Raw genomic sequence first — 21607 nt, forward strand, 5'->3', positions numbered from 1 at the left:
CGATGGGATTCCTCATGTGCTCTCATACAAATACTCATCTAAAGTTATTTTGAGATCCTTAGCTAGAGACTTCGTGGTCTCGTAGTCCATTTCGCAGCGAAGCATGATATTGTCCAGCCTATCAACAGGTGATATGCGGCGCAAGACGCCTTGTGTTTCGAGCTGAGCGATCTGCAGAACGACTCTATCAACCATAGGAATTCGGACGGCGCCGCGGACTCACCATCGACCACATCTTGACGGACATTGTCAAATGATCCACTTCGTCCTCCCAAAGCTCTTCTCGTTCTTGTTCTCGCCGTCTTCGAGCTTGTTCACGATTGCGTGATCTATCGACAGATGGCAGCCAGTCCATCTCTGCGTCCAAGTCTTCTGTGTCCCAATCTCCAAATGCAGGTTCTAGATCCGGTGGTCGAGTCGCATGCTCAGCATACAAAGACGCGAACATTGCAAGCATGCGATCCAGTGGGAACGGCTTTGGGCCCAAAAGACGCTGTGGTATCTGGACAAACCTCAGCCTTCAAAAGCGGAGCGTATAGTCACCTTGCCAACACGTGTTCTGCCATATCCTGCGCGCCTAGTTCCTCCACCTCGCCGCCGTTTCCCATCCGGACCGGTTCCTCTCCCGAAGAGACGGACATCACTCTTGCTTGGGTTGTAACTTGCGCAATAAGCGGCCACAAGAACAAATTTAGCAGCGACAGACAATTCTTGTGAATCGCTGGAATTGACCACTTGCCGACCGCTTGGAGATCTGATCTGTTGATTCCGAGCCAGCATGCTCTGCACGAAGTCGTCACGTCCTAGTTGACCAGTCAATAGATCTTCGCAGGCTGCCGCTATGGGAATTGTCATCTGATGCTTGAGATCCGTCAGTAGTCGGACTGTGACCTGAAGAGGTGGAGGTGGATTATTGGGATCGTCGTACGGTATGTCCAACATCAATTGTTCCGCGTGTGGTGGAAGCGAAGAGGTGTATATCTTCCATAGAGGCTCAGCCAGATATCCCAGGTCTTGCATCGGAGAAGAGAGCATAGGAAGAAGCGTAGCCATTAACAGGTCCAGAAAGCGAGGAAAGAGGGGATGTTTCGACCTCGATGTCAATGAGCGGATCAGATCTACGGCAACAAGGTCAGCAGTGGTTCCATCGTTCCTCAGGTCTCCAGCTCGCCTTCACGACTGCTACCTGGCAGGTACAGATGCAAGGGCTCTGGCGTATCCCCCTTGGGTGAACGAAGCTCATCCCATGGAATAGCTGACAGGAGAACTACTGTGACTGGAATGCTAACGAGCTCGGGGAGTCGAGTAACGACCGGCCAATGAGAGCCAAGGACTGAGCGAAGCTTTTCCGCATGGCAAATGATTAGGACTATCTGGCCGTCTTCCTCCTCCGCGTGTCCATTCACCAGCTCTCCACTGGGCTGTTCGGCCTTGCTTTTGCCTTTCCTGTCAACAGTTTTCGAGGTGCCATTTGTGAGGGTGCGGGAGCCTTGGCGCCGGTGCCATGCGCCTGAAAGCTCCTGCACAAACCCGTCCCAGCTACTGATGTCTCCGGTTTGTCCTGGGTCCAGCTGCCTGACCGCTGAAGAATAGAAGATACGCGCGTTGAAATGCTCAACCAGGTCTAGATGCAATATTGTGCACCTGGCCGGTAGATCTGGTCTAAGCGAGGTGACGGGGTGATGCGGGTGGTGCAGAAAGACAAAAGGCGGGGCGTGAGGATGAGAAAGAAGAGTCCGGAGCTCCTCGGTCATCATGCCATCTACCGTCACTGCCCAGTCAGTACGAACAGGTCAAAGGTCAAAATGTACAACGTGAGCTGCCCGGCTTTGACTTTTCGGACACCCGACAAATCGGTTTTGGCTTTCCTTTTGACACTGTACCAAGTCATCTCTCCCCAGGTCACTCCTTTCACCCGTGTGCTCGCGTTGATTGGATGGCATGAGACGCCGCAAGGGTGGACGACGTAAACGTCCGGCGCATCAAAAACAGCAGGAGACCATCACAGCATCAGCAAATCAAGACATATCAGAACTGGCGAGCGATTCTGATAGTGACGAGTCGACATCTGTACTTGTGGAATCAACTTTTGCTCGAGACACACACACTCTCGCGCCATCTTTGCCTGGCCGAATCATTTACTGCTATCGTCTTCTGTGCACTGCCTTCTCTGGCATCTCTGTGTCGCTTCTCCTTGAGTGGTTCGGCATTATGGTCCTAGGCTTGAGTAACCTCTGGTCTCCGGCCGCCAATCTGCCGGAATCCATTGCTCTTGTTCAACGTAGCGATGAAGGACCCAGCAAGAAAGTCAAGAGGAGGAGGAGAAAAGATGGACCTGTTGGAGGTGAGTTTCATCGGACTCGGGCGCTCCCAGGTGCCCGTGACTAACCTCATGTCCCGCAGATCTACAATACTACCCTGGCATGGTGAATCTGAGCGGTGTCTTATGCTACATGAATTCGGTGTTGCAGGCGAGCTCAGTGCCGATCATTCAAGCTCATGTTTGTAGTCTCTAGCTTCAGTCACATCTCTGATTTCACATCTGGAGCGAATTACCACGTTGGCCGTTGAGGCTGATCTCCCCACCCCAGTGACTGACGCTCTCACGGACGTCCTGACAGGTGAGATAGTGATGCTCAACGTCGTCTACCAGCTGACACGGAAATCCATGTAGATCTCAACACTCCCCACTCCTCGCCGCCTCGAGCACTCAAACCCCACAATCTCATTGCCGCGTTGCAACCACTCCCTCAGATCCGTCGTCTGCTTGCAACAAGAGAACAGCAAGACGCTCACGAGCTCTTCGTTGTCCTTGCCGAAGCTATATCGGACGAATCGCTCAAGGTCGCAGCGGAAGTGCTCAAGCTGCGAGGCTTTGCCGACCTGCTTTCCTTGCAGGCGTATTGCTACAACAAGGGTGAGAGAATGCCCATTTCACGGCCCCTTAGCGCGCAATTGGAGGATGGTATTAAGCAGAAACGGAAGAGAGCCCGAGGTCTAGCTCAACCTTGGGAGGGTCTGATAGCCCGACGAAGGGTTTGCCGCCGATGCGGATGGAAAGGCGAAGTGAGAATGGACACGCTCGGTGGAATGGAACTGCCGATCCCGCTTCAGGTGTGTCCCGGATCTAACGGAGATCACAGCTGCAAGTTCGGCGAGCTGAAGCATCCTTTAAGGGTCATGTCACGCTAGATTCTTGTGTGGCAGAATATCTCGCCCCCGAATTGCTGAGTGGAGTTACTTGCGAATTCTGCTCTCTCCAAGAGACCCTCGAATTTTATCGTTCAGAAGCGGCTCGTCTGGCGCTCCCGCCAAATAAGGCACATCTCAATGGTCATGCTGATACTGTCCACACCGCATCCGGATCTTTCTCTGCGTTGGAGCACATGCCGGATTCCGAGGCATCAGCCGACATGTCCGATAGGAGGAAACGGAAGGCTAAAGAAGCCAAGAAGATTGGAGCTAGGTTAGAGCAGATGGTCCAGACAGGTTCGACTGCTGGATTTGGAGAGGCCACGCTCCCATCACTGCCCGAATCCCTACCCACTGCTCCTCTCCCTATCAAGTGGAAGACTGTGAACGCCGATTCTGTCCGCCAGACTGTCATCACCCGTCCGCCTCGTTCACTCAGACTGCACGTTGCTCGATCTGGGATATCCCCGTATGGTCACATGGTAAAGAAGGCTGCCAGGGTCGCAATTCCGCTCATTCTTGACATGACTCGATTCACCGCCAGAGGTGTGTGGGAGGAGCGTTCAGATATCCGATCTCTTCTCGCAGCTGGACTCCAACCCACAGAAACGGTCCCAAGAGTTCTTTATCGACTAGAAAGTGTCATTCTACACTACGGTTATACGTCGTCATCGGGACACTTTGTCTGTATTCGACGCAAACCTGTCCCAGTTCCTGGTAACGAGGTGGACTACGGTCAGCCGAGCAAAGCTCGCAAGTCGTGTCCCGATGGCTGCGTCTGTCAGGACTGTATATACCTTGGACAGGTGAGGGAACCAGCCATACCGGGCAAAGGTTGGCTCAACGTCAGCGACGATGAGGTGGAAGAGGTAGGAGCAGAGGCTCTTGAAGGAGCTGGTGCTGCTGTCTTCATGCTATTCTACGAGCGGGTTGCAGAGTATCGCGATCCGGCATCAATGGTATATCCCAGCCAAGCAGATTCCAGATCGGTCAGTTTATCGCACGGATCAAGTCCCGTCGTTCGGTAGTCAGTGACAAGGATGTACTGTAGCCATAGAAAGTCTGGTCTCATTTGCATAAGCATCATCCTGCTATCCTAGTGAAGACGCTCTCGCTGCGGACCATTCTGGCGGCTAGAGACAGGGTTAAGGTCGGATCTACTGGGGTAGCTCACCTCATTTCGCGTTTCAAATTGCAACCAATCACCTGTGCCTGTAGGTAAGACCCCCATTGTAGAGCATTTATATAGGCCCAGGCTGAACCTGAGAGAAACGCGTGGGTTGAAATTCCGTCAACGAGCTTTCTACTCACAGCAAGCCTTGACATCCAACAAAGGCGAGCATGGGAAGGATTAGTGGCATATACGAAGGACTTCCGATGGTTCCATCTTTACGAGGCAAGGGCGTGGGGCGAAACTGCTCGAAAGCTGTACATGCGCAGGGTTCCTTCAGCGAGAGCTCTCATGCCAATACGACTTTGACGCACTCTTCAAAATATTGAAAATCGCTCCAATTGGTCCGGTCAACAGCATGAAGATCATGCCAAGGGAGAAGATCTGAATACCACTTCCCGAGAAGTAAAGCATGACAGCTTGCATAGGTAGCGATTTGGCGGGTCTGGCGAGGGGCATCAGTGGAGATTTGTGAGATCTCACTGGAACAACCTACCCAATGGCCAAATCCCAAGCTCGCTTCATTTTCAGCTCTGTAGCTTTCTTGGTGCGTTTCGCGATCACATCAGTCGTCGGTGCATCAATCTACACATAGTCAGCGAGATTCACAGTACGTATGAAGATCAGCTCACGGCTACCGTCTCCTTTGAACGAGCCTTGAGGAAACCCGGCGGATCAGGTATAGACCCCCTGAGGGCATGGCAGGTCAGCTTCACATCGTAGATCATCATGGGCAGCGTGTTGGCTGCTCAATCGGAGCTGACGCATGCGACTCACTTATTGGGATTATTCAAGGTGTAGTCCAAACGATACATCTTGCTTCTTGAGCGAGGTATGATAGTGCTTGGGGTAAGAAGTACTTGAGGAGCTCGTTGTCGAACATATGTCGGACCTCGCCGCCGAAGTGGTGTCTATATCATGTGGTCAGACTTCCATCTTCGGAGACTGCCGATTATGTTTTCGGATCGTCCAGCCGTTTCATGACGTTCATACAGCTAGCTAGCTAACAACAGAGTCGGCTGATAACTTCAGTTCTTCAAGTTCAAATACAGTAGTGCCATTTCGTAGGTTGAGGATTCTGGAGCGCCATGGCGGAAAAACATCCTTCGTATCATAATCTCCCGGATCGCACACCGATTCGACAGCGAGGTGGACTGGGTCTTTCATCTACTGTTCTCCTGGCCGCGGTGGTGTTCCTCTTGGGGAATAGCCTACCTAAAATAAGCTGGATATCGATCCCAGGTGTCTCTGAGGCTCTCAATAAAGAACCGAGCACGAAGTATTCAGTATCCGATCTGACCGCTGCCAAATGCCCTCCTCAACCTCCACTCTTGGACAAGGGATCCGACTGGAATCCAATGACCGACGACGCTTTCATTGAACTCGCCTCGAAGCGACTTTCCAAAGCTGTACAGATAGACACCGTTTCTTTCGATAACATGCCGATGGACGCTTCCGACTCTGCCTTCGATAAGCACTACAAGTTGTCTGAATGGCTGGAATCCGAATACCCAAACCTCTTCAAAGCGCCCCTCAAGCACGAATACGTCAACACCCATGGACACTTGTTCACCTGGGAGGGTACGGATTCCAAGCTAAAACCTATCCTGTTGATGGCTCATACCGACACGGTACCCGTTCTACCCGCCACGCTGGACCAGTGGACTTTTGAGCCTTGGTCAGGGAGGATCGAGTCTGATGTCCTGCCTGACACACCAGGCAAGTGGATCTGGGGAAGAGGTTCAAGCGACTGCAAGAACCAGCTACTAGGCACTTTCAACGCTGTGGAGAGGCTTGTGCAAGAAGGCTACAAGCCAGAGCGGACCATTCTGATTGCGAATGGGTTTGATGAAGAGGTGTGTCACTCCCTTTCGCAAAAGCTGAGCGGCAACCCAGGTTGGCGGTTTCCGTGGGGCACAATCGATATCAAAGGTCATGCAAGATCGTTATGGCCCTAATTCCATCGCTTTCGCTCTGGACGAAGGATTTTCAGGCATCTCAACTGAGTATGGGGCCAGTGTGGCATCTTTCGGCATGGCCGAGAAAGGAGCGATCAACGTGGTCATCAGAGTCGAAAATCCAGGGGGTCATTCCAGTGTCCCACCGGAACACACCGGTAGTGAGTTCAAGCAAAGTCTTTGTCGTGATTTAGATTTTGCTTGCTGACTTGGATCTACCCAGTCGGAGTCATGTCTCTCATCCTCACCGCTTTGGAAGCACACCCGTTCCGACCTGAGTTGAACCCAATGGGACCCTTCATCAAGCACCTCTCGTGTCTTGCTGATCTAGCCCCGGATGCTCCATCAAAGCTGAAGAAGGACCTCAAGAATCCCAAGAAGTGGGACAAAATGGCTCGGGATCTGGCTGGAGGTGACCGGATCATGAATAGTTACTTGGCTACTACACAAGCGGTGGGGCGTTCTACCTTGTGACAATCCTGACCATATCTCGAAGATCGATATCATTGGCGGTGGTGTCAAGATCAACGCTTTGCCAGAATATGTCGAAGGTGAGTTATCACATGTGATGCACACGGCTCATCCCCTTAGCCCAGGTCAATTCTCGGATTTCGTTGTAGGTTGATCAGTCGTGCGTCAAGAGCCCTCTCTGACTGTGCAATAGCACCTCATCAGTTGACGAGACACTTGAGCACCTGGTGGAGATCATCAAACCGGTTGTGGATTCGTTGAATTACACCTTTTCCCCCTTTGACAATTCGAGGAAATCATCAATTCGCCATGTCAGTCTCGAGCTCGATGGCAGAGGCCGCCTGGAGCCCGCTCCGATCACCTCGGCTGAGGATCCGAGCTTTGAGCTGATGGGAGGTACGACGAAAGCGGTATTTGGAAAAGATACTTTGATTACCCCGACCGGGATGTACGGTGAGTTCGGATTCACTTCGTTCTTCCTCAGCTCATCGAAACCCAGCCAATACCGATACCCGCATGATGTGGAATCTCACCACGAATCTCTACCGATTCACCCCATCTGTCATGAGCGACTTCCATGTCCACACCGTGGACGAGGTGAGCATTAAGCCCAGTGCATCAGGGCGGTATCTGATACCTCACAGAGAATGCCTTTGGACGGCCATCTCAATACTACAAGATTCATCTACAAACTCATCAAGAATTCGGAAGGGTGGAGAGACTGAGTCATTTGATGATGGCATCGCTGTGCTAGCGCATCCCCGCGTATCGCCGATGCAGTGCTCTCTTCAGTCTTTTGATAGGAAGGAGAAGCGCTTGTATGTAAATCAGAGGCAAAAATAGTATTGGGTGCAGAGTACTTTAGAACGGACCAGCTGTGTTCGCATTGAGAGATGTCAATCCCTAGTTGAAGCCAAATCAGGTCATAAGAGGTCTCTCAGTATTAGGAGCCTCTGGCGCCTTGACAAAGCCTGTCTTGCATCCGGTATCCGTCTGCTTGTCGGGGGTCGGCACTTACGCGCTAATAAGCTGATCTAAGCGACGGCAAATAATTCAGGACATGCGGAAGAGCCGAAGGCCCAACGGCGGCAGGGTTATTCACCAGTCGGTACTCTAATTAAGAGAGCTTGGATCGGCAGTCCGGACGTGAGATTGAGGCATTGCCAGACCATCTCAGACTCTGTCGGCCGTTCGATCACGATATCCCTAATCATCACGCTATAGCGCTGCGAGACGAAGTGTTCATTTACCGCGCAGACCATTTCAGTAAGCTGAGGCACGTCACGGAGCGAGTCGTATTGGATATCTGCCCAGAGAATCGAGCCGCTTTCAACACTCCCTGCCTATAATTGTACCCGAGCTCGCACTCTGCATCATGCACTTGCGCCACGAACATGCCGTTCTTGACATCCCGACGCTCGAGCGATTCATTCGCGACAATCCTCTCGGACTATTCACCACTTCCATCCCTCATCCTGAACATGCGACTCTGCAAATCTCGCACATCCCTTTCATCCTGGATCATGCTGATCCAGAATCCTCTTCGGCCGGTCGCCTGAGAGGTCACATAGCCAGAGCGAATCCTCAGTCGAAAAGTATTCTCGATCTCGTGCGGTCCATTGGAAGGGATGAGCTGGATGAGGAAGTCTTGATCATTTTCAATGCGCCCGTCAACGGGTACGTCACACCTCGATTCTACACGAGTACAAAGCCTACTTCTGGGAAAGTCGTACCGACCTGGGATTACGCAGCTGTCCAAGTGTACGGCAAGCTCAAGGTCCATCAGGCTTCGACGCGAGAGTCAGACGAGTTCATCCATCAGCAAATGCTGGATCTCAACGCATGGGGTGAAGACACCGTCCCGGGGGACAAATGGAAGTTGTCGGATGCACCGGAGCAGTATCTTGCCTTGAGGCGCAAAGCGGTCATCGGAATCGAGATACAGGTCACAAGGATGGAAGGACGGTTCAAGTTGTCACAAGAGCGAGAAGATGGGGATTGGCATGGAGTCGTGGAAGGATTCAAAAGTCTAGGCACGGTGCAGGGAGATAGACTGGCCAGTATGATAGCTGGCTGTGGGAAAGAACGGACAATCAATAGTTGAGCATGTGATGCGAGGATCTCGTTCGATGTACTGCTATGCATGGAAGGTTGTTCTCCCTATACAAACGTTGCTTCTAATGACTATGGGTACATACTGGCTAGGTCTTCAAGCTGACTGGGTGGCAACGGCCGCACTGGAAGCAGAATCACCTGCGGTAGATTCAACTACCTGGGCCGACAACTGCGGTGGGTCGACCGTTTGGTTCGGCCCAAGCTTCTCAGCTTGTTGTCCATCGTCGATTCCTATCGATCCGACATCCTTCGCCGGTACCTCCTCCACTGCGGCTTCTGAACCAGGCTCCACTTTGACCCGTTTAGAGTCTGTCGATTCCTCCTCTGCTTTCCGTTTACCATTGATCTGTTGAGAATCTTCTGCCAGTTGATGCTCAACTTTGATATCGTGGCCGAATCTAGACCCTTCGACTTTGCTTTCGACACCGGGAGTCAGGCGTGGACTCTTGCTATTCGTGCGACGACCATCTCCGTCTTTCAGAAGCCTATTCGCGACGCGAGCTGCCATCTGTTCCGCTCGACAAGTTGCATGGTAAATCTGTGGATCACCAGAAGTCCGCTACACTGTGTCAGCTTGGAACAAACACTAAAGAGCGCAAAGACTGACCTTTTCGTTGATATCAATCGCATTGCGCCAGACCCATTCTTCATCCTCTTCGCTCCATTCAGCTTTGAAAAGCTCCTTGCAGATCGGACAGGGACGAGCCGCGATATCTGAATTAGAGGGCACTTTCACTCGTTTCTTCTTCAGCTGCGCAATACGTTCGGCTGTCAATTTTGAAGACTTTTCGTTTGACGTTGATGGTCCAGCTTCGACCGTGATGACGGATTGCTGAATCCATTCCTGCTCAGTCAGCTCGTGTCAAACGGTTCAAAGCTCACCTCGCCTCGAGGCAGCCATCTTCGATGGGCTCCTCGACCCTCCGATTCCCGCTGCTTTCTATTTCGCCTGAAATGCCAATCCAAGTGTGCTTGCATAGCTCCGTCTGCATCGGAAAAACGCATACCACACTGTGTGCAACGCTGAGGCAGATGAGAAACCGGCAAAGAGATCATCCTAAGATACGGAAGGAGCATGTCAGTGAATGGAAGTAGCACTTTTGTTAGTCAATACACACTTGTTCAAGTCCAACGATTCAAGCCTGACATCTAGGTTGAGGATCATTTCTTCGTAGCTATTGAGACTCGATTTCGGTTTCCCCAGATTCATTGGCTCGCTCTCGGGAGTCCGGGGAGCACTGCCAAGACCGGCGATGCCGGCAGTATTGAGATTCCGGATCAATGCAGCGACGTTCTCCGGTATGAATGCAGGAGCTGCAGCGGAGCTCGCTGGACCCGGCTGAGGAGTCAGCGAGCGCTGGTGGTGATCAGGAGTGGGCACAGGTAGCTGGGGAGTGCCCATCGTAGGTGCCAGAGGAACACCATATTGGTCACGAGGAAGCTGAGGAGGAAAGGGCGGCATACTTGGATTGCTAGGCGGGCCGGCAGGCGGTGGAGGATAGTGAGTGGAAGTCGGCGGCAGCCAAGCTGTCACCGGAGGAGCGTACCGTGATGGTGGTGGAGGTTCAGAGACCGGAGCAGATTGTCCAGGTGGGACCATGGCTTGTAAAGTCTCCATGATTTGTCCCAATTGTTGTGGATGAACCGAAGAAGTAGTGATCATCATCAAAATCTTTTTGAGAGTCTCCGTTTGTCTGCTGGGTTCCGGGTCCCATGGACGAGCAGTGATCTCCCGATGCTTCATCTCCAACGTCGCATGGAGAGTCTGCAAGACTCGTTCTCGAGTCGGATATGGGCCTCGTGAGCTGACGCCACCGGAACCAAAGAGATCCCTCTCTACGGCTTCTCTGACTTCTCGTCCGTACAGATCACTTCCATCTGGTCCACTAGTGCGCCAAAGCGCAACCATTTCCTCCATCTTGGATCTGGTCACCCCATCCACTTCGCGGTAAGCAGCGACAAACATGCGAGGCATGACGTGTGGCAAGAGTTGAGTTGTAAATGGGGCTCCTACATTCTTCGAGATTGAATCTACAAGGTAAAGCACGGGAAGTTTGGCATGCGGTGGCGCCTGAGAGGATGTTCGCATCAGTCACGTCGATGCGATGTCAGTATTTCGGATACCACCTGCTCACCCTCTGAACTGCAGCCTCAATTTCTTGAACAACCACGTTCATCTTGGCCCAATCCCTCCGATCACGTTCTTGCATGGCTAGAATGGAGAGATCTTGAATGATAGGACGGGAATTGAACGTGAGTGTGCTCAATCGACCTGCATATTCCATCCTGAATTGCTCAACCGTTTGAGTGCCTGAATAACTCGGTGTGAGTACTTGGGGATTGGGTGGAGGATGTCGACCGTAAAAAGGTTGTTGAGGGGGAGCAGAAGGTGGCGGTTGGCCCTGATAGGGCGGTTGATAGCCCGGGTATGACATGGCGAGACGAAGGAGAGACAGAAGAGTTGTATTTAGTTGTGTCGCATGATAGTCAAAATGGGTACAAAGGGTTGAAACGGCAAAGAGTTCGAGCCAGCGACGTGCTTTAGTCCGCTCGTGACCAGCGGCAGGACACGATGAGAGAGCTATTCTCGGTCAGAGCAAACAGCAATGATTAATCAGAGACAGATGAAGCAAGTCAGGCGTCTGTTGTCGAACTCCTACTATGCCTGCGATGCTGATGCAAGGGATCGATGATCACCACGTCCAGCAGCGGGCCTGAAAAAGTCTCACTGTGCGATCGCCACTGCTACTGTAGCTGCTGCTTCGTCACTTGGCTTGACACACCCCTCGAAGCCATGTATCTGGGCACTGTTCACTACAAAAGAGATGATCGGAGGGAAGAGAAGGATCTCAAAGTGAGTCATCGTCGGCAGACCTCAAATGCTCCTGATGCTGGAAAAATAATCCCGCCACCTTGCGGCGATGTGGCGGAGCTCAAAAGGTAAGACATGGTATCGTGAATGGCATGGATTCTTAAAGGTACGTAGCGCACGCTCTGTACCAAGCGTTCGTCATCGTCAGTCGAGCGAAAGCGACTCCTCATGCTCGCTACAAGGCACCAAATCCGCATCCTCCTCTCCCTTGGCTTGCTCCTCTACATGCTCATCGCACAACTCCTTGACTCTTGCTAATCGCAGTTGCGCTTGCTGCAGTGAGATCTTGAGCTCGTCCAGTTGGTCGCTGAGGTCTTGAGCCTTGGCTTCGACATCTCTGAGCTTTTCTTCAGCTTGAACTCGAAGTTGTTTCTCCGTCTTGAGCTTCTGCTTTGCCCTGTCTTGAGCTTGACATATCGAGTTGAGGTCCTCTTGAAGATCTTCACACCTGCCACAGGAGTAGGCGATTGTTCTTGATCGCTTGCTGGCGGGCTGCATCATCTGTCGAGGAGGCGTTTTGTACGCATGATCAGATTGTGGTTGCTTGGAAGTATTCGAGGTGGTGGGAAAGAAGGACGTGCCCATCGACTTGATGCGAAGCAGTGTGTGCTTGTCATCCGAGAAGGTCTCTTCAGGTCGATGATATAGAGTATCGTTTCCCAGCTTTGGTGTTTCCCAGTGCTTCTCGTCGAAAGCGAGCTCTTGACCCTCCTGCTGAGTTTGGGCAGGATGGCTACCCGGCGTAGGTGATGTGTCGTTCAGAAAGCCGCCAACTTCCGAGAAGGATCTCTTTCGGTTGCGCACCAGTGGAGACTCCTGACGGGCCGTTACCGAGGCGCTCGCTGGGCAGACCTACCATGTAGGCATCATGTTTTGCCTCCAAGGTCCCGGTTGTGGCGGACCAAGGGCTCAGCCATGGGGCCGTATTCGTCTTCGGAGCTCGAGCACGATCTGCAAAGGGGGTATTGAAGGCTCTTGGGACGGTACGAGATCTGTAAGGAGTCGGCGCCGAGAAGCCGGCAGGTGCAGCTTGAAAGGGATCTGATCTCTGATAAATGGCAAGGCATGCGAGTCAGTGGTTATTAAGGTAAGCGAACCTGGCGCGGCGCACCCAGGGCATGACGGCGGCTTTTTCGGACAGTTCTGGGATGCGAGCACCACGTCTGTACCTATCCTGTTGAATCCTAGCCGTTCACTCCCATGCTCTGGTCATGGTTGAAGTGTCAAAGAACCACTGGATGCTGGTGCACCGAGTCAGTTGACCCAAAGTGGCAATTCATCCTCGTTTCGTAACCTTCCGTCGGAACCAAAGCTGCCAATTATCAACCGACCGTTCCAGAATGGATAGTCAATCTCAGTCAAGCTTCACATTCTTGCTCAGTCATCAACATTGCTGACATCCGAGAGCTCGAGGGGCGATAGCCAAGAGCTTGCAAATCATTCTATCCACCTCGACGGAGGCATCCGGATCATCGAGTACTCGTTTGCTTTAGCAGACACTCATCATGGCTCTCAAGATTGGCTATGTCGGTCTCGGAGCTCTAGGATCCGCTATCGCTCCCAACGTCGCAGCTTTTGCTCATGAGAACGGATTGGAACCTGTCGTCTTCTGGAATAGGTCAGAAAACAAATTCACCGCTATCAAAGACCAGCTTAACGGTGGACGTTACGCTTCGGATCTCGCAGACGTCGTCAAGGACTGCAATCTCGTTCTCGCATGTCTTGCCAATGACCAAGCTTGCGAAGAGGTCTTTGGCGCTATGGCTGAGGCTTTGAAAACGAGCAACTCATCAGAAAAGGTCGTCTTTGTCAACCAGAGCACCATCAAGCCTATCACTGCTAGTGAGCTGTCCATCCAGGTATGACTTTGGACACTCAGCTAACATTGCCTTTCTTCCCAGATAAGCTCAAGGACCAAATTGAGGAAGCTGGCGGGTCTTACCTCACCGGTACTGTCTTTGGACGTCCAGACGCAGCCAAAGCAAGGAAACTTGTCGTCGCGTTGGCGGGTGACAAGGCGACCAAAGACAAGGTGAAGCCATTGATGGAATTTATCGGACGCTACACGCTGGACGCCGGACAGGACTGTGCAAACGGTGTGTCTCGTGAATACCGAGGCATCAAAGTACTGAGAATCTCCCAGGGGCCGCACTCAAGCTCATGGGCAACTCTATCATCCTTGGCACGATGCAGCTTTACTCCGAGGCTTATGCTTTGGGTGATGCTATAGGAATGGATCCAAAAGTCTTCCATGAGCTTCATTGTAAGGAATATACAACGTTTTGAGGGGTATGCTGATACTTTTCTCTCATAGCCACCTTATTCAACTCACCTGTTCTCCTTCCATATAGTGACAAGATCTCTCAAGGAAAGTTCGGGCACGCCGGTTTTACCGTCGAGAATGGACTCAAGGGTGAGCCTTGTCATGGACCCATTCACTGACCGACCACAGACGCTACATACATCCTATCAATGGGAGAAGAGCTTGGACATCCTGTCAACCTCCCGACGATCGAGAGAGCGCGCAACAATCTTTCCACTCTGAAGGACGAGGGTTTGGGACACTTTGATTGGTCCTCAATCGCATCAACGGAGAGAAAGAATGCCGGCCTACCGCCTTGGCGGGAGGGAACAAACGATGGAAAAGCGTGAATGAAAGAGGAATTCTCGATGGACAGATGAATTGAGCATGTATTGCACTCCAAGATGGATCCCAGTGATTCTGCTCATATCATAATTCGTCCCGTCTATATCTCTTCCAGTATCTTCCTTCCTTGTCTTCTTCCCTGTCCTCGTCACCGGCCTTGAACACCCCGAGCCGTCTTGGGTCATGTTGCGGTACTTTTTGTTCTGGCAAGAAGTAGAGTTTGCTGTCGTCATGGTCTAGACTGATGGCTCGAGGGGTGGGTCGCGTTATAGGATCCCATGTGTGGGACGTCGTGGGCGCTGGTCTAGTTGTGGCTGGAGGAAATCTGCACAAGAAAATCAGATCATCTAATGAAGAGTGGCAGGACAAGCTCACATGATTCCCTCTACAGGACAAGATGATTTCCGTTCCAGTAAGAAAGAGGGGACGACGAAACCGCCTTGGAACGTGTCCTGGATTTGCAAAGGCCACAGAACGGATGATAATGTCATGTTATCGCATTCGACCTGGGAATCGGATATCAGCCCAATGGGCATGGACAAGGAAGGGTGACTCACAATTGGCTGATGACTCTTGAACTTCAAGGCGTCCAGGATTTCTGCCAACGTGTACGTAGTATCAGGCGACGGACTGATCTAAGCCCAAAATGAGCTGTTTCCCTTAACGCGCCGACTCACGTCGGCATTGGACAGCAGGTCGGCCGTAGGAAAAGCGGAGTGAAGCTTGTGCAAGGTATGGAAGAAAGAGGCAACCTGACGAAACCGTCAGAGTCACCTTAAAATGCGATGAGTGACTTACTCCCTGACCGGCAGGCATACACGAAGGCCCTATGGTCGAGATGAATCTGCCCGCCGTATTCCACTAGAAATCATTAACCGTTGTTCACTCTGTGAACCCTTACCGAACGCTCCCAGACTTCCTCTACGCCTTCCCCGACCTCACTCTGCGCCCATTCTCCTTCTGCTTGATCGAAACTTCTCTGTCCACCAAAGACGTCCGAGCGAAGGCAGAAAGAAGCAATCTCCTCGTGTTGATAGCTTGGGCCGAATGGCTGGAGATCTTGAGAGGTTTGACCAGCGCAACTGCCGCAAGCTATAAGCATGCCCTCATGAATTCTCTGTGTAACCTCGACTCACTCCAGCACCTCTAGACCATCTACTCCCCAAGTGCCCTCATCACTTCCCTTGTCCGGTTCGAATCTCTGCCGGAAAACTATGAGGCCGCCCGGGGAGGGCACGCAGCATGGATCGGCTTGCTCTGCACCGACAGTGCACGATAGGATGTGAGGGCAATCCCTAGCTGTAGCAACGCGAAGAAGAGCTGTGAGACAGCCCAACAACCAAGCTGAGGCGATCATGTTGCGTGGACTGGGTCTAAGTCTCATGCAAGAAGAGGTTGATGATGACGATAATGTATGAAAGGCTTCAGCCCACGTGGCATTGATCGACCTGCGGTATGGCTATTGCCGGATCACTCGTCTGTGCTCTGTTGACTCGATCACACCTGGACCAAGGGCAGGTCCGACATCATGTCGACATGTCGCAGGAAGGGAGGCACAGGAGCGACGAACCATCCTCTTCCTTCCCGATATCCTCTCCTACGTTTTGGACCGAGGCTGTCAGAGCTGCGAGTCCACTCTGGGATCAATCGACACAGAGCGGCAAACGATGTCTCGTGGATGTAGAAGCAAGTGAAGAGGTCGTAGCGGACTCAGGCTGGGATGAGTCAAAAGAAAGATTGCACGAAAGCAAGAGGGCTCGGTCAAGCTCGCCTTCACCCACGACTACTCTCTCGTATCTTCCGAATCGACTGGGTCCATTCATTCAAGACGATCCTCATGCCTACCTCGCGAATCCAGAGTATGCACCGAATGCATTTGGTGACATCGGTGACTATATGCGAAAGAAGGAGATCAAGGTTCAAACGCAGAACAGGGACATAGCTCTGGCATCAGCTGCCGAAGGAACCCCACAGATCTTTGCTGGACTATCATTTTATATCAATGGGAATACTCATCCGCCGATGGAAGAGCTCCGCAAGATGATCCTTCAACGTGGCGGCGAAGTCAGACCGGTTCTGAGGAGCAAGGGAATGGTCAAATACATCATCGCGCCAATGCTTACCCTGCAGAAGTTCAAGCTTTTCCAAAACTACAAGGTAGTTCGTGAAGGTTGGATCACGGAGAGTTGCAAAGAGGGCAAGCTGCTGGATTGGTCAAGGTGGAAATTGCAAGTTCAGGGAGGCTGGGAAGAGAGTAGTAGGAAAGGGCTTGAGGGCTTCTTGGGCGGCAGTCAGGCTGTCAGAACAGAGGATCTCAAGCCACAGGAGTTCGAGCCTTCCAATCCAGCTCCAATCCCGAAGACGGAGGATGAGGTTGATCCGCACGCGGCAAAAACCATTGAGCCCATTGCACTCGCCTCAGCAACTCAGAGTCTCTTGCGACCTGTCAGAGCGACGCCGATCCCCATCAGTCCAGGTGCCATCAAGCCTGAGTCTCCCGCCAAGGAACCCGTCCTGACCAAGATTCACAAACCGGAGGGTGTCTGGGAACACTACTATTCAAAAGACTCCAACGTAGATGCTGCGAGACTTATGAAGGATCAAGAGTGGCGGTTGAAGAACACAGCCGAGCGAGGGAACGAGGGCGGATTCATTGACGGATATTATCAAAACAGTCGGTAAGCCATTGGACGCATGTCAAGAACTAAGCTTTGTCCAAGACTGCATCATCTGTCTACATGGAAAGCAGAACTCAAAGTGCTCGTTGCTGCTGCTCAAAAGCAATCTGAAGAGCAATCTCTAGTCAAGCCGTCTACATCTTCGTTGTCACCGTATACACTGTCAACATCCACACTACCCCGTACTGCTCAAATCTCGCCTGTCGCTAGGGACAAGATTCTTTTCCACGTCGATTTTGATTGTTTCTTTGTGTCTTGTGGTATTGCCAGTCGTCCGCATCTGAAGGGCAAACCCGTCGTCGTTTGTCATTCTCAAGCTGGAAAGGGCGCTTCCAGCACGTCGGAAATTGCCAGTGCAAGCTACGAGGCCAGAGCGAAGGGAGTTCAGAATGGTATGAGCTTGGGTCGAGCGAGAGCATTGGTTGGCAACGACCTCCAAACGATTCCGTGAGTCTCAACCTCGTGTGCTGCAAGCACTGACAATCACAGCTATGAATTCGACACGTACAAGAAATTCTCCCTCGCCTTCTATACCGTTCTCATGGCGTATGCGGATGAGCTCCAAGCAGTCAGTGTGGACGAGGCATTGATAGATGTTACGTCCGCCGTCGCTGCGAGGGCCCTGGTTCCTGAGGAGGCATTCCCTCCGGACGATACAAGCAGTAGCATCCGCCGGCTCAGAGATCCTGCCGTAGAGATCGCGGAGCATATCAGGGATGAAGTCCGCAAGCTGACTGACGGCTGCGAAGGTGAGTCCAGCGTTTAGCGCTCAGCTAATATGTCATAGTTAGCATCGGTATCGCACACAACATCCTACTCGCCAAGCTAGCTACGAGAAAGGCTAAGCCGGCTGGAGTTTTCCATCTCGAGCCTGACAAAATTCCCGATTTCATTGCCCCACTAGACGTCGAAGACTTTCCCTCCATCGGCTACTCCATACGTCGAAGAATAGAAGACAAATTTGGAACTTCCAAGTGTGGAGAGTTGCTCCAACACTCTCAAGGGGCTTTCAAGGCTCTACTGGGTCAGAAGACTGGCGAGATGGTCTATGGCTATCTAAGAGGTATCGACAACAAAAGACTGGAGCCGCATAAAGAGCGGAAGAGTATCAGTGCTGAGATGAATGTGAGTGCTGCCGGCGGCGGCGCAAGTGCAGACTGACGAGCGCCTTCATAGTATGGCATCCGTTTCCAGAATCAAGAGCAAGCCGAGATCTGCGTCAAGGACCTCGCCGCTGAAGTGTCAAAACGAATGAAACAGGTTAATGCCAAAGGCAAACTGCTCACATTGAAACTGCTATCAAGGCACCCCGATGCCCCTATCGAGCCGCCGAAGGTGAGTCTGGACAACAGCGCTAAGCTTAGTGGCTTAGTTCCTCGGCCACGGCTGGTGCGAGACGTACAACAAGTCCTCCCCGATTCATAACAAGGGAGGGTCCGCAACAGACGATGCCGAGATCCTCGGAATTGAGGCGATCAAGCTTCTGCGAGCGATGAGACTGGATCCCGCGGAGCTTCGAGGGGTCGGTATACAGATCACAAAACTTGACGGGGAGAAACCAGTAGAACGCGAACCTGGACAGGCTGTACTAAGCTTTGGCTCCAAAGTGCATACCAAGTCGGAACCCGGCACACCCGATCGAGAAATCTCCATAAACAAGGGAGAGAATCTGGAGTCTAGTCCGAATATGATTGACGAGCCGACTCGACAAGGATCAAGTCCTTTGGCCGAATCACCTTCAATCTTTCATGACCCAAGATCGCCCAGTCCCGAGCATCACCCTGCGAGGCCCGCAAACCCATCACCGCCCCTCACTCGAAGGCGATCTGCAATTTTAAACCACCACAATGCCGAAGCTGGGCCGTCTCGTCTCCAAGAGTCTTCAGACGGCATTGATGCTGAATTCTTAGCAGCCTTGCCGCCTGAGCTAAGGCAAGAGGTCAAACGGGACTTTGGGCGATCTCGACAAGCGGCACGAGCAGTCGAACCTCCTGCACCGAAACCGACACATGCACCCGTGCCTGCGAGAACGAAGGGAAAGAACTCGTTTGCCCATATCACCAAGCAGCTGCGCCCGAAAACTAAGACCCAGCTCAAAGCCTCTGCTATAGCCGATCTCGAGTTGTACGGTGCGTGGGCGAAGAACCAGGATTCGAACCAGGCCTCGAAGCCCACCAGCGATGCGATTCAGCAGGACCGTCAGGAAGTTGTCTCTGTAGTCAGTGACGAAGAAGAGGATTCCACAATTGGGAGATACAGAACATCCGAGTTGCGTGAGATCGGGATCGATCCTGAAGTATTCGGCGAGCTACCAGAAGACATGAGGGATGAGATTGTTGCAGAGGAGCGGAGAAAGGTCCAGCAACGCAAGATTCTCCATCGACCAGCAGATACCTCCCGCGCTCGAGCAAGAGCCACCGGAACGGGCTACACTCGAACCGCCTCACTCTCACCATCAAGGACATCCCGAGCAGGTTCGATACCACCTGTAGGGAAACCTTTAGCCTCAGTATCTTTGCCTGCAAAGCCTACATTGCTTACGGCGACGACATTACCAGACGTGCTTGAAACAGTCACAAAGTGGATCGAAAGTCGAGAGGGAGCGCCACCCGCCGCGAAGGACGCAGCTAAAGTCAAGAAGTATCTCGTCAAATGTATGGACCCTCTATCTGGGGCAACGGGAGTTGAAATCGTGGTCGAAGTCCTCAGGTGGATGAGGACTTTGATTTCGGAACAATGGATGCACTCTCTACCTGGTCGTTCTGGAGAAGATGACCCCGGCAGTCAATGGTGGGCGGTGTGGAGAGACTTTAAGGGCGAGATGGATCAATTATCGATCAACCGTTTTGGAGCTACATTGCGGATCTGATTTAAAACATCTCCCCTTTCCTACTTGGATATCATCGAGAGCAGGGTTTCCAATGTATCTTCAGAACAATGGACCTGCCTGTTCTCGGTCTTCTGCACAAGGGTTTTTGATCCCTCACGGGTCTGCGCAGAGCCAGAGCTGACCTCGTGGACTTTGAGCTGGACTGCGTGAATTATGGCTGACAGAATGTTGCTGTTTTGCAGAATAAGTTCAAGGTCAGAGCATCACTTTCACCAGTCATTGGGAGCCATCAAATATAACTAACCATGGCACGAATCGTCAGATCATTTCCAAGGTGGATCGCGACGTGCGCTCGTATGCATTCAAGAGAACGCGCAAGTAGCTACGTGCATTTAAAATACCAATCGTCGACTCTGACTCGGCTGTGTATGCGCAAGATGCCTGGTCATTGGGAGATCACAAATTCAAGCGGCTGCAGAGTCCTCGAGCCTGAATTACCGAACATACGGTGATAGGTCCTAGAGTCACGGCGACTTTTGAATTCATCCGTATAAACTTCATCTGCGACCCGGCGCCATAGCTCCGCGGTGTCTCGCGTATCACTTGCAGACACGACATCTTCATATGCTGCTCGGGATGCACTGGCGTCAAGTTTCAGATTCACGTGAACTTGAGGATACTCCATTTGTAAATCAGTGAGCAGTAGAAGCATGGAATCTTGGTATCCTTTGACTTCTTCTTCGAGGTCGATGATAGCGGGACGCCCCATCATTTGATGCCGAATACTTTCTCGAGTCTCGAGCACTTGAAAATGATTCTGGAGTATCCTCTCGGTGACCTGTCGGTGTGCATCGTGATCTTGGTTGGTTCTGGGCTGCGGAAGACCTGAGATCACGTATACGACACTTCCTTCTTCGCCTCCGCGCTTGCATGAGGTCAAGAAGGTGATGTAAGGTCGGACTGTTGTATCCTCAGCAGATGGATGGGAGGTGCTTTGCTGAGCCATTGCGATGTCAAGTTGTCCGGCAGTCAGGTCTGTATGCGTGAAGTTTCTGTAGGCTTACGATGCTGGATAGACGATCCTTCCATCAATTCTCAGTAGGGCCCCTATATATATGCCAGCGGGAAATGAAGAGGTCTCTCGTACCGCCTTACAAGGCAGCTCACGAAGGCTCATAACAATCCTTTCACTGTATTCAGAGTGATGTCGTGTCTTAGGGGAATTCGCTTGGCTTAGGATAAGGGAGCGGCAGGACCAGCGACTTCGGCCCATCGATTCAACTTCGGGGTGACGACCTGGAACCGTTGCGGGGAACAAGCAGTACAGGAGGCCAATGGACTAGTTGAAGCAAAACGAAGGCGGGGCCGTCTGGACTAGCATGCCCTCCTTTTTGACCCCCAGATTCCAGATTCCGGGCCATCCCTGTAACAGCTGGCTTTGCATAGCATGATATGGTCAACGGAGCGTTCTCGGAGGCAGGAGGGAGATTACGTCTCACGCGTCGCACAGAAGGGCAGCCATAACGTACATCCCTCGTGTCGCGAAGCTGTACGACGGCTCTCAGGAAGCGTAAAAAGGGCCTCTCAATACATATGCCAGGTATGACCATCAGAGACATCGAGCTAAATCTAATCGTCCTGAGATGCTGTCTATTCTGTTTCATGATAGCTTG

The 21607-nt window shown here is 52.1% G+C and overlaps 10 protein-coding genes across 10 annotated transcripts; 5 read left to right on the forward strand and 5 right to left on the reverse strand.

The window, feature by feature from the left end:
* Positions 1-47: 47 nt before the first annotated feature.
* On the reverse strand, positions 48-1845 carry BD324DRAFT_458590 (origin recognition complex subunit 5 C-terminus-domain-containing protein). The gene is made up of 4 exons (XM_022012838.1): positions 1172-1845; positions 544-1118; positions 224-502; positions 48-184 (listed from the first exon to the last, which is right to left on the reverse strand). The coding sequence occupies exons 1-4, from the start codon at positions 1755-1757 to the stop codon at positions 122-124; spliced, it is 1503 nt and encodes a 500-aa protein (XP_021870703.1). The 5' UTR covers positions 1758-1845; the 3' UTR covers positions 48-121.
* Positions 1846-1875: 30 nt separating this feature from the next.
* Positions 1876-4251, forward strand: BD324DRAFT_626637 (hypothetical protein). Its single transcript, XM_022015913.1, has 5 exons — positions 1876-2344; positions 2404-2471; positions 2510-2621; positions 2675-3114; positions 3177-4251. The coding sequence occupies exons 1-5, from the start codon at positions 1942-1944 to the stop codon at positions 4218-4220; spliced, it is 2067 nt and encodes a 688-aa protein (XP_021870704.1). The 5' UTR covers positions 1876-1941; the 3' UTR covers positions 4221-4251.
* BD324DRAFT_458477 (putative endoplasmic reticulum protein) lies at positions 4252-5235 on the reverse strand. The gene is made up of 7 exons (XM_022012837.1): positions 5141-5235; positions 4996-5053; positions 4860-4948; positions 4678-4808; positions 4504-4618; positions 4367-4454; positions 4252-4325 (listed from the first exon to the last, which is right to left on the reverse strand). Exons 1-7 carry the CDS (start codon positions 5176-5178, stop codon positions 4284-4286), a joined length of 561 nt encoding a protein of 186 aa, XP_021870705.1. The 5' UTR covers positions 5179-5235; the 3' UTR covers positions 4252-4283.
* A 90-nt stretch (positions 5236-5325) lies between these two features.
* On the forward strand, positions 5326-7705 carry BD324DRAFT_681411 (hypothetical protein). Its single transcript, XM_022019119.1, has 8 exons — positions 5326-6219; positions 6260-6482; positions 6545-6774; positions 6818-6872; positions 6913-6937; positions 6986-7245; positions 7292-7389; positions 7437-7705. The coding sequence occupies exons 1-8, from the start codon at positions 5452-5454 to the stop codon at positions 7515-7517; spliced, it is 1740 nt and encodes a 579-aa protein (XP_021870706.1). The 5' UTR covers positions 5326-5451; the 3' UTR covers positions 7518-7705.
* Positions 7706-7894: 189 nt separating this feature from the next.
* BD324DRAFT_626643 (transcriptional regulator PAI 2-type) lies at positions 7895-8945 on the forward strand. Its single transcript, XM_022015914.1, has one exon. The coding sequence runs from the start codon at positions 8168-8170 to the stop codon at positions 8894-8896; it is 729 nt and encodes a 242-aa protein (XP_021870707.1). The 5' UTR covers positions 7895-8167; the 3' UTR covers positions 8897-8945.
* Positions 8946-11831, reverse strand: BD324DRAFT_626645 (hypothetical protein). The gene is made up of 5 exons (XM_022015915.1): positions 11043-11831; positions 10026-10978; positions 9790-9964; positions 9515-9751; positions 8946-9466 (listed from the first exon to the last, which is right to left on the reverse strand). Exons 1-5 carry the CDS (start codon positions 11340-11342, stop codon positions 9002-9004), a joined length of 2130 nt encoding a protein of 709 aa, XP_021870708.1. The 5' UTR covers positions 11343-11831; the 3' UTR covers positions 8946-9001.
* Position 11832: 1 nt separating this feature from the next.
* Positions 11833-12401, reverse strand: BD324DRAFT_626646 (hypothetical protein). The gene has a single exon (XM_022015916.1). The coding sequence runs from the start codon at positions 12362-12364 to the stop codon at positions 11924-11926; it is 441 nt and encodes a 146-aa protein (XP_021870709.1). The 5' UTR covers positions 12365-12401; the 3' UTR covers positions 11833-11923.
* An 883-nt stretch (positions 12402-13284) lies between these two features.
* On the forward strand, positions 13285-14431 carry BD324DRAFT_651127 (hypothetical protein; the record flags this gene model as incomplete). The annotated part of the gene is made up of 5 exons (XM_022018273.1): positions 13285-13621; positions 13681-13875; positions 13923-14042; positions 14094-14192; positions 14232-14431. The coding sequence occupies 5 exons, from the start codon at positions 13285-13287 to the stop codon at positions 14429-14431; spliced, it is 951 nt and encodes a 316-aa protein (XP_021870710.1).
* Positions 14432-14490: 59 nt separating this feature from the next.
* Positions 14491-15804, reverse strand: BD324DRAFT_626649 (hypothetical protein). The gene is made up of 7 exons (XM_022015917.1): positions 15563-15804; positions 15328-15508; positions 15225-15287; positions 15104-15178; positions 14984-15061; positions 14802-14932; positions 14491-14751 (listed from the first exon to the last, which is right to left on the reverse strand). The coding sequence occupies exons 1-7, from the start codon at positions 15781-15783 to the stop codon at positions 14511-14513; spliced, it is 990 nt and encodes a 329-aa protein (XP_021870711.1). The 5' UTR covers positions 15784-15804; the 3' UTR covers positions 14491-14510.
* A 114-nt stretch (positions 15805-15918) lies between these two features.
* BD324DRAFT_656542 (hypothetical protein) lies at positions 15919-20309 on the forward strand. The gene is made up of 6 exons (XM_022018844.1): positions 15919-17104; positions 17147-17551; positions 17594-17853; positions 17892-18229; positions 18281-18439; positions 18477-20309. The coding sequence occupies exons 1-6, from the start codon at positions 15963-15965 to the stop codon at positions 19971-19973; spliced, it is 3801 nt and encodes a 1266-aa protein (XP_021870712.1). The 5' UTR covers positions 15919-15962; the 3' UTR covers positions 19974-20309.
* Positions 20310-21607: the final 1298 nt, after the last annotated feature.

The sequence above is a fragment of the Kockovaella imperatae genome (assembly GCF_002102565.1).
Source record: "Kockovaella imperatae strain NRRL Y-17943 chromosome Unknown BD324scaffold_7, whole genome shotgun sequence".
Taxonomy (NCBI): domain Eukaryota; kingdom Fungi; phylum Basidiomycota; class Tremellomycetes; order Tremellales; family Cuniculitremaceae; genus Kockovaella; species Kockovaella imperatae.

Coding starts and splice junctions, on each gene's coding strand:
- BD324DRAFT_458590 (XM_022012838.1), bottom strand. CDS start 1,757: ATGATGACCGAGGAGCTCCGGACTCTTCTTTCTCATCCTCACGCCCCG. Junction 503..543: donor GCAGAACACGTGTTGGCAAG/GTGACTATACGC, acceptor AGGTTTGTCCAG/ATACCACAGCGTCTTTTGGG. Junction 185..223: donor CCGTCAAGATGTGGTCGATG/GTGAGTCCGCGG, acceptor TATGGTTGATAG/AGTCGTTCTGCAGATCGCTC.
- BD324DRAFT_626637 (XM_022015913.1), top strand. CDS start 1,942: ATGAGACGCCGCAAGGGTGGACGACGTAAACGTCCGGCGCATCAAAAA. Junction 2,622..2,674: donor TCTCACGGACGTCCTGACAG/GTGAGATAGTGA, acceptor AAATCCATGTAG/ATCTCAACACTCCCCACTCC. Junction 3,115..3,176: donor AACTGCCGATCCCGCTTCAG/GTGTGTCCCGGA, acceptor GCATCCTTTAAG/GGTCATGTCACGCTAGATTC.
- BD324DRAFT_458477 (XM_022012837.1), bottom strand. CDS start 5,178: ATGTATCGTTTGGACTACACCTTGAATAATCCCAATAA. Junction 5,054..5,140: donor ACCTTGAATAATCCCAATAA/GTGAGTCGCATG, acceptor CCATGCCCTCAG/GGGGTCTATACCTGATCCGC. Junction 4,326..4,366: donor AATTTGAAACGCGAAATGAG/GTGAGCTACCCC, acceptor CCCTGTCTCTAG/CCGCCAGAATGGTCCGCAGC.
- BD324DRAFT_681411 (XM_022019119.1), top strand. CDS start 5,452: ATGGCGGAAAAACATCCTTCGTATCATAATCTCCCGGATCGCACACCG. Junction 6,873..6,912: donor TTTGCCAGAATATGTCGAAG/GTGAGTTATCAC, acceptor TCATCCCCTTAG/CCCAGGTCAATTCTCGGATT. Junction 6,938..6,985: donor GTCAATTCTCGGATTTCGTT/GTAGGTTGATCA, acceptor ACTGTGCAATAG/CACCTCATCAGTTGACGAGA.
- BD324DRAFT_626643 (XM_022015914.1), top strand. CDS start 8,168: ATGCACTTGCGCCACGAACATGCCGTTCTTGACATCCCGACGCTCGAG.
- BD324DRAFT_626645 (XM_022015915.1), bottom strand. CDS start 11,342: ATGTCATACCCGGGCTATCAACCGCCCTATCAGGGCCAACCGCCACCT. Junction 9,965..10,025: donor GAATCGTTGGACTTGAACAA/GTGTGTATTGAC, acceptor TCCGTATCTTAG/GATGATCTCTTTGCCGGTTT. Junction 9,752..9,789: donor GATGGCTGCCTCGAGGCGAG/GTGAGCTTTGAA, acceptor CTGACTGAGCAG/GAATGGATTCAGCAATCCGT.
- BD324DRAFT_626646 (XM_022015916.1), bottom strand. CDS start 12,364: ATGGGCACGTCCTTCTTTCCCACCACCTCGAATACTTCCAAGCAACCA.
- BD324DRAFT_626649 (XM_022015917.1), bottom strand. CDS start 15,783: ATGATCGCCTCAGCTTGGTTGTTGGGCTGTCTCACAGCTCTTCTTCGC. Junction 15,062..15,103: donor ACCTGCTGTCCAATGCCGAC/GTGAGTCGGCGC, acceptor TTTTGGGCTTAG/ATCAGTCCGTCGCCTGATAC. Junction 14,933..14,983: donor TCAAGAGTCATCAGCCAATT/GTGAGTCACCCT, acceptor TCCGATTCCCAG/GTCGAATGCGATAACATGAC.
- BD324DRAFT_656542 (XM_022018844.1), top strand. CDS start 15,963: ATGTCGCAGGAAGGGAGGCACAGGAGCGACGAACCATCCTCTTCCTTC. Junction 17,105..17,146: donor GGATATTATCAAAACAGTCG/GTAAGCCATTGG, acceptor GCTTTGTCCAAG/ACTGCATCATCTGTCTACAT. Junction 17,854..17,891: donor GCTGACTGACGGCTGCGAAG/GTGAGTCCAGCG, acceptor AATATGTCATAG/TTAGCATCGGTATCGCACAC.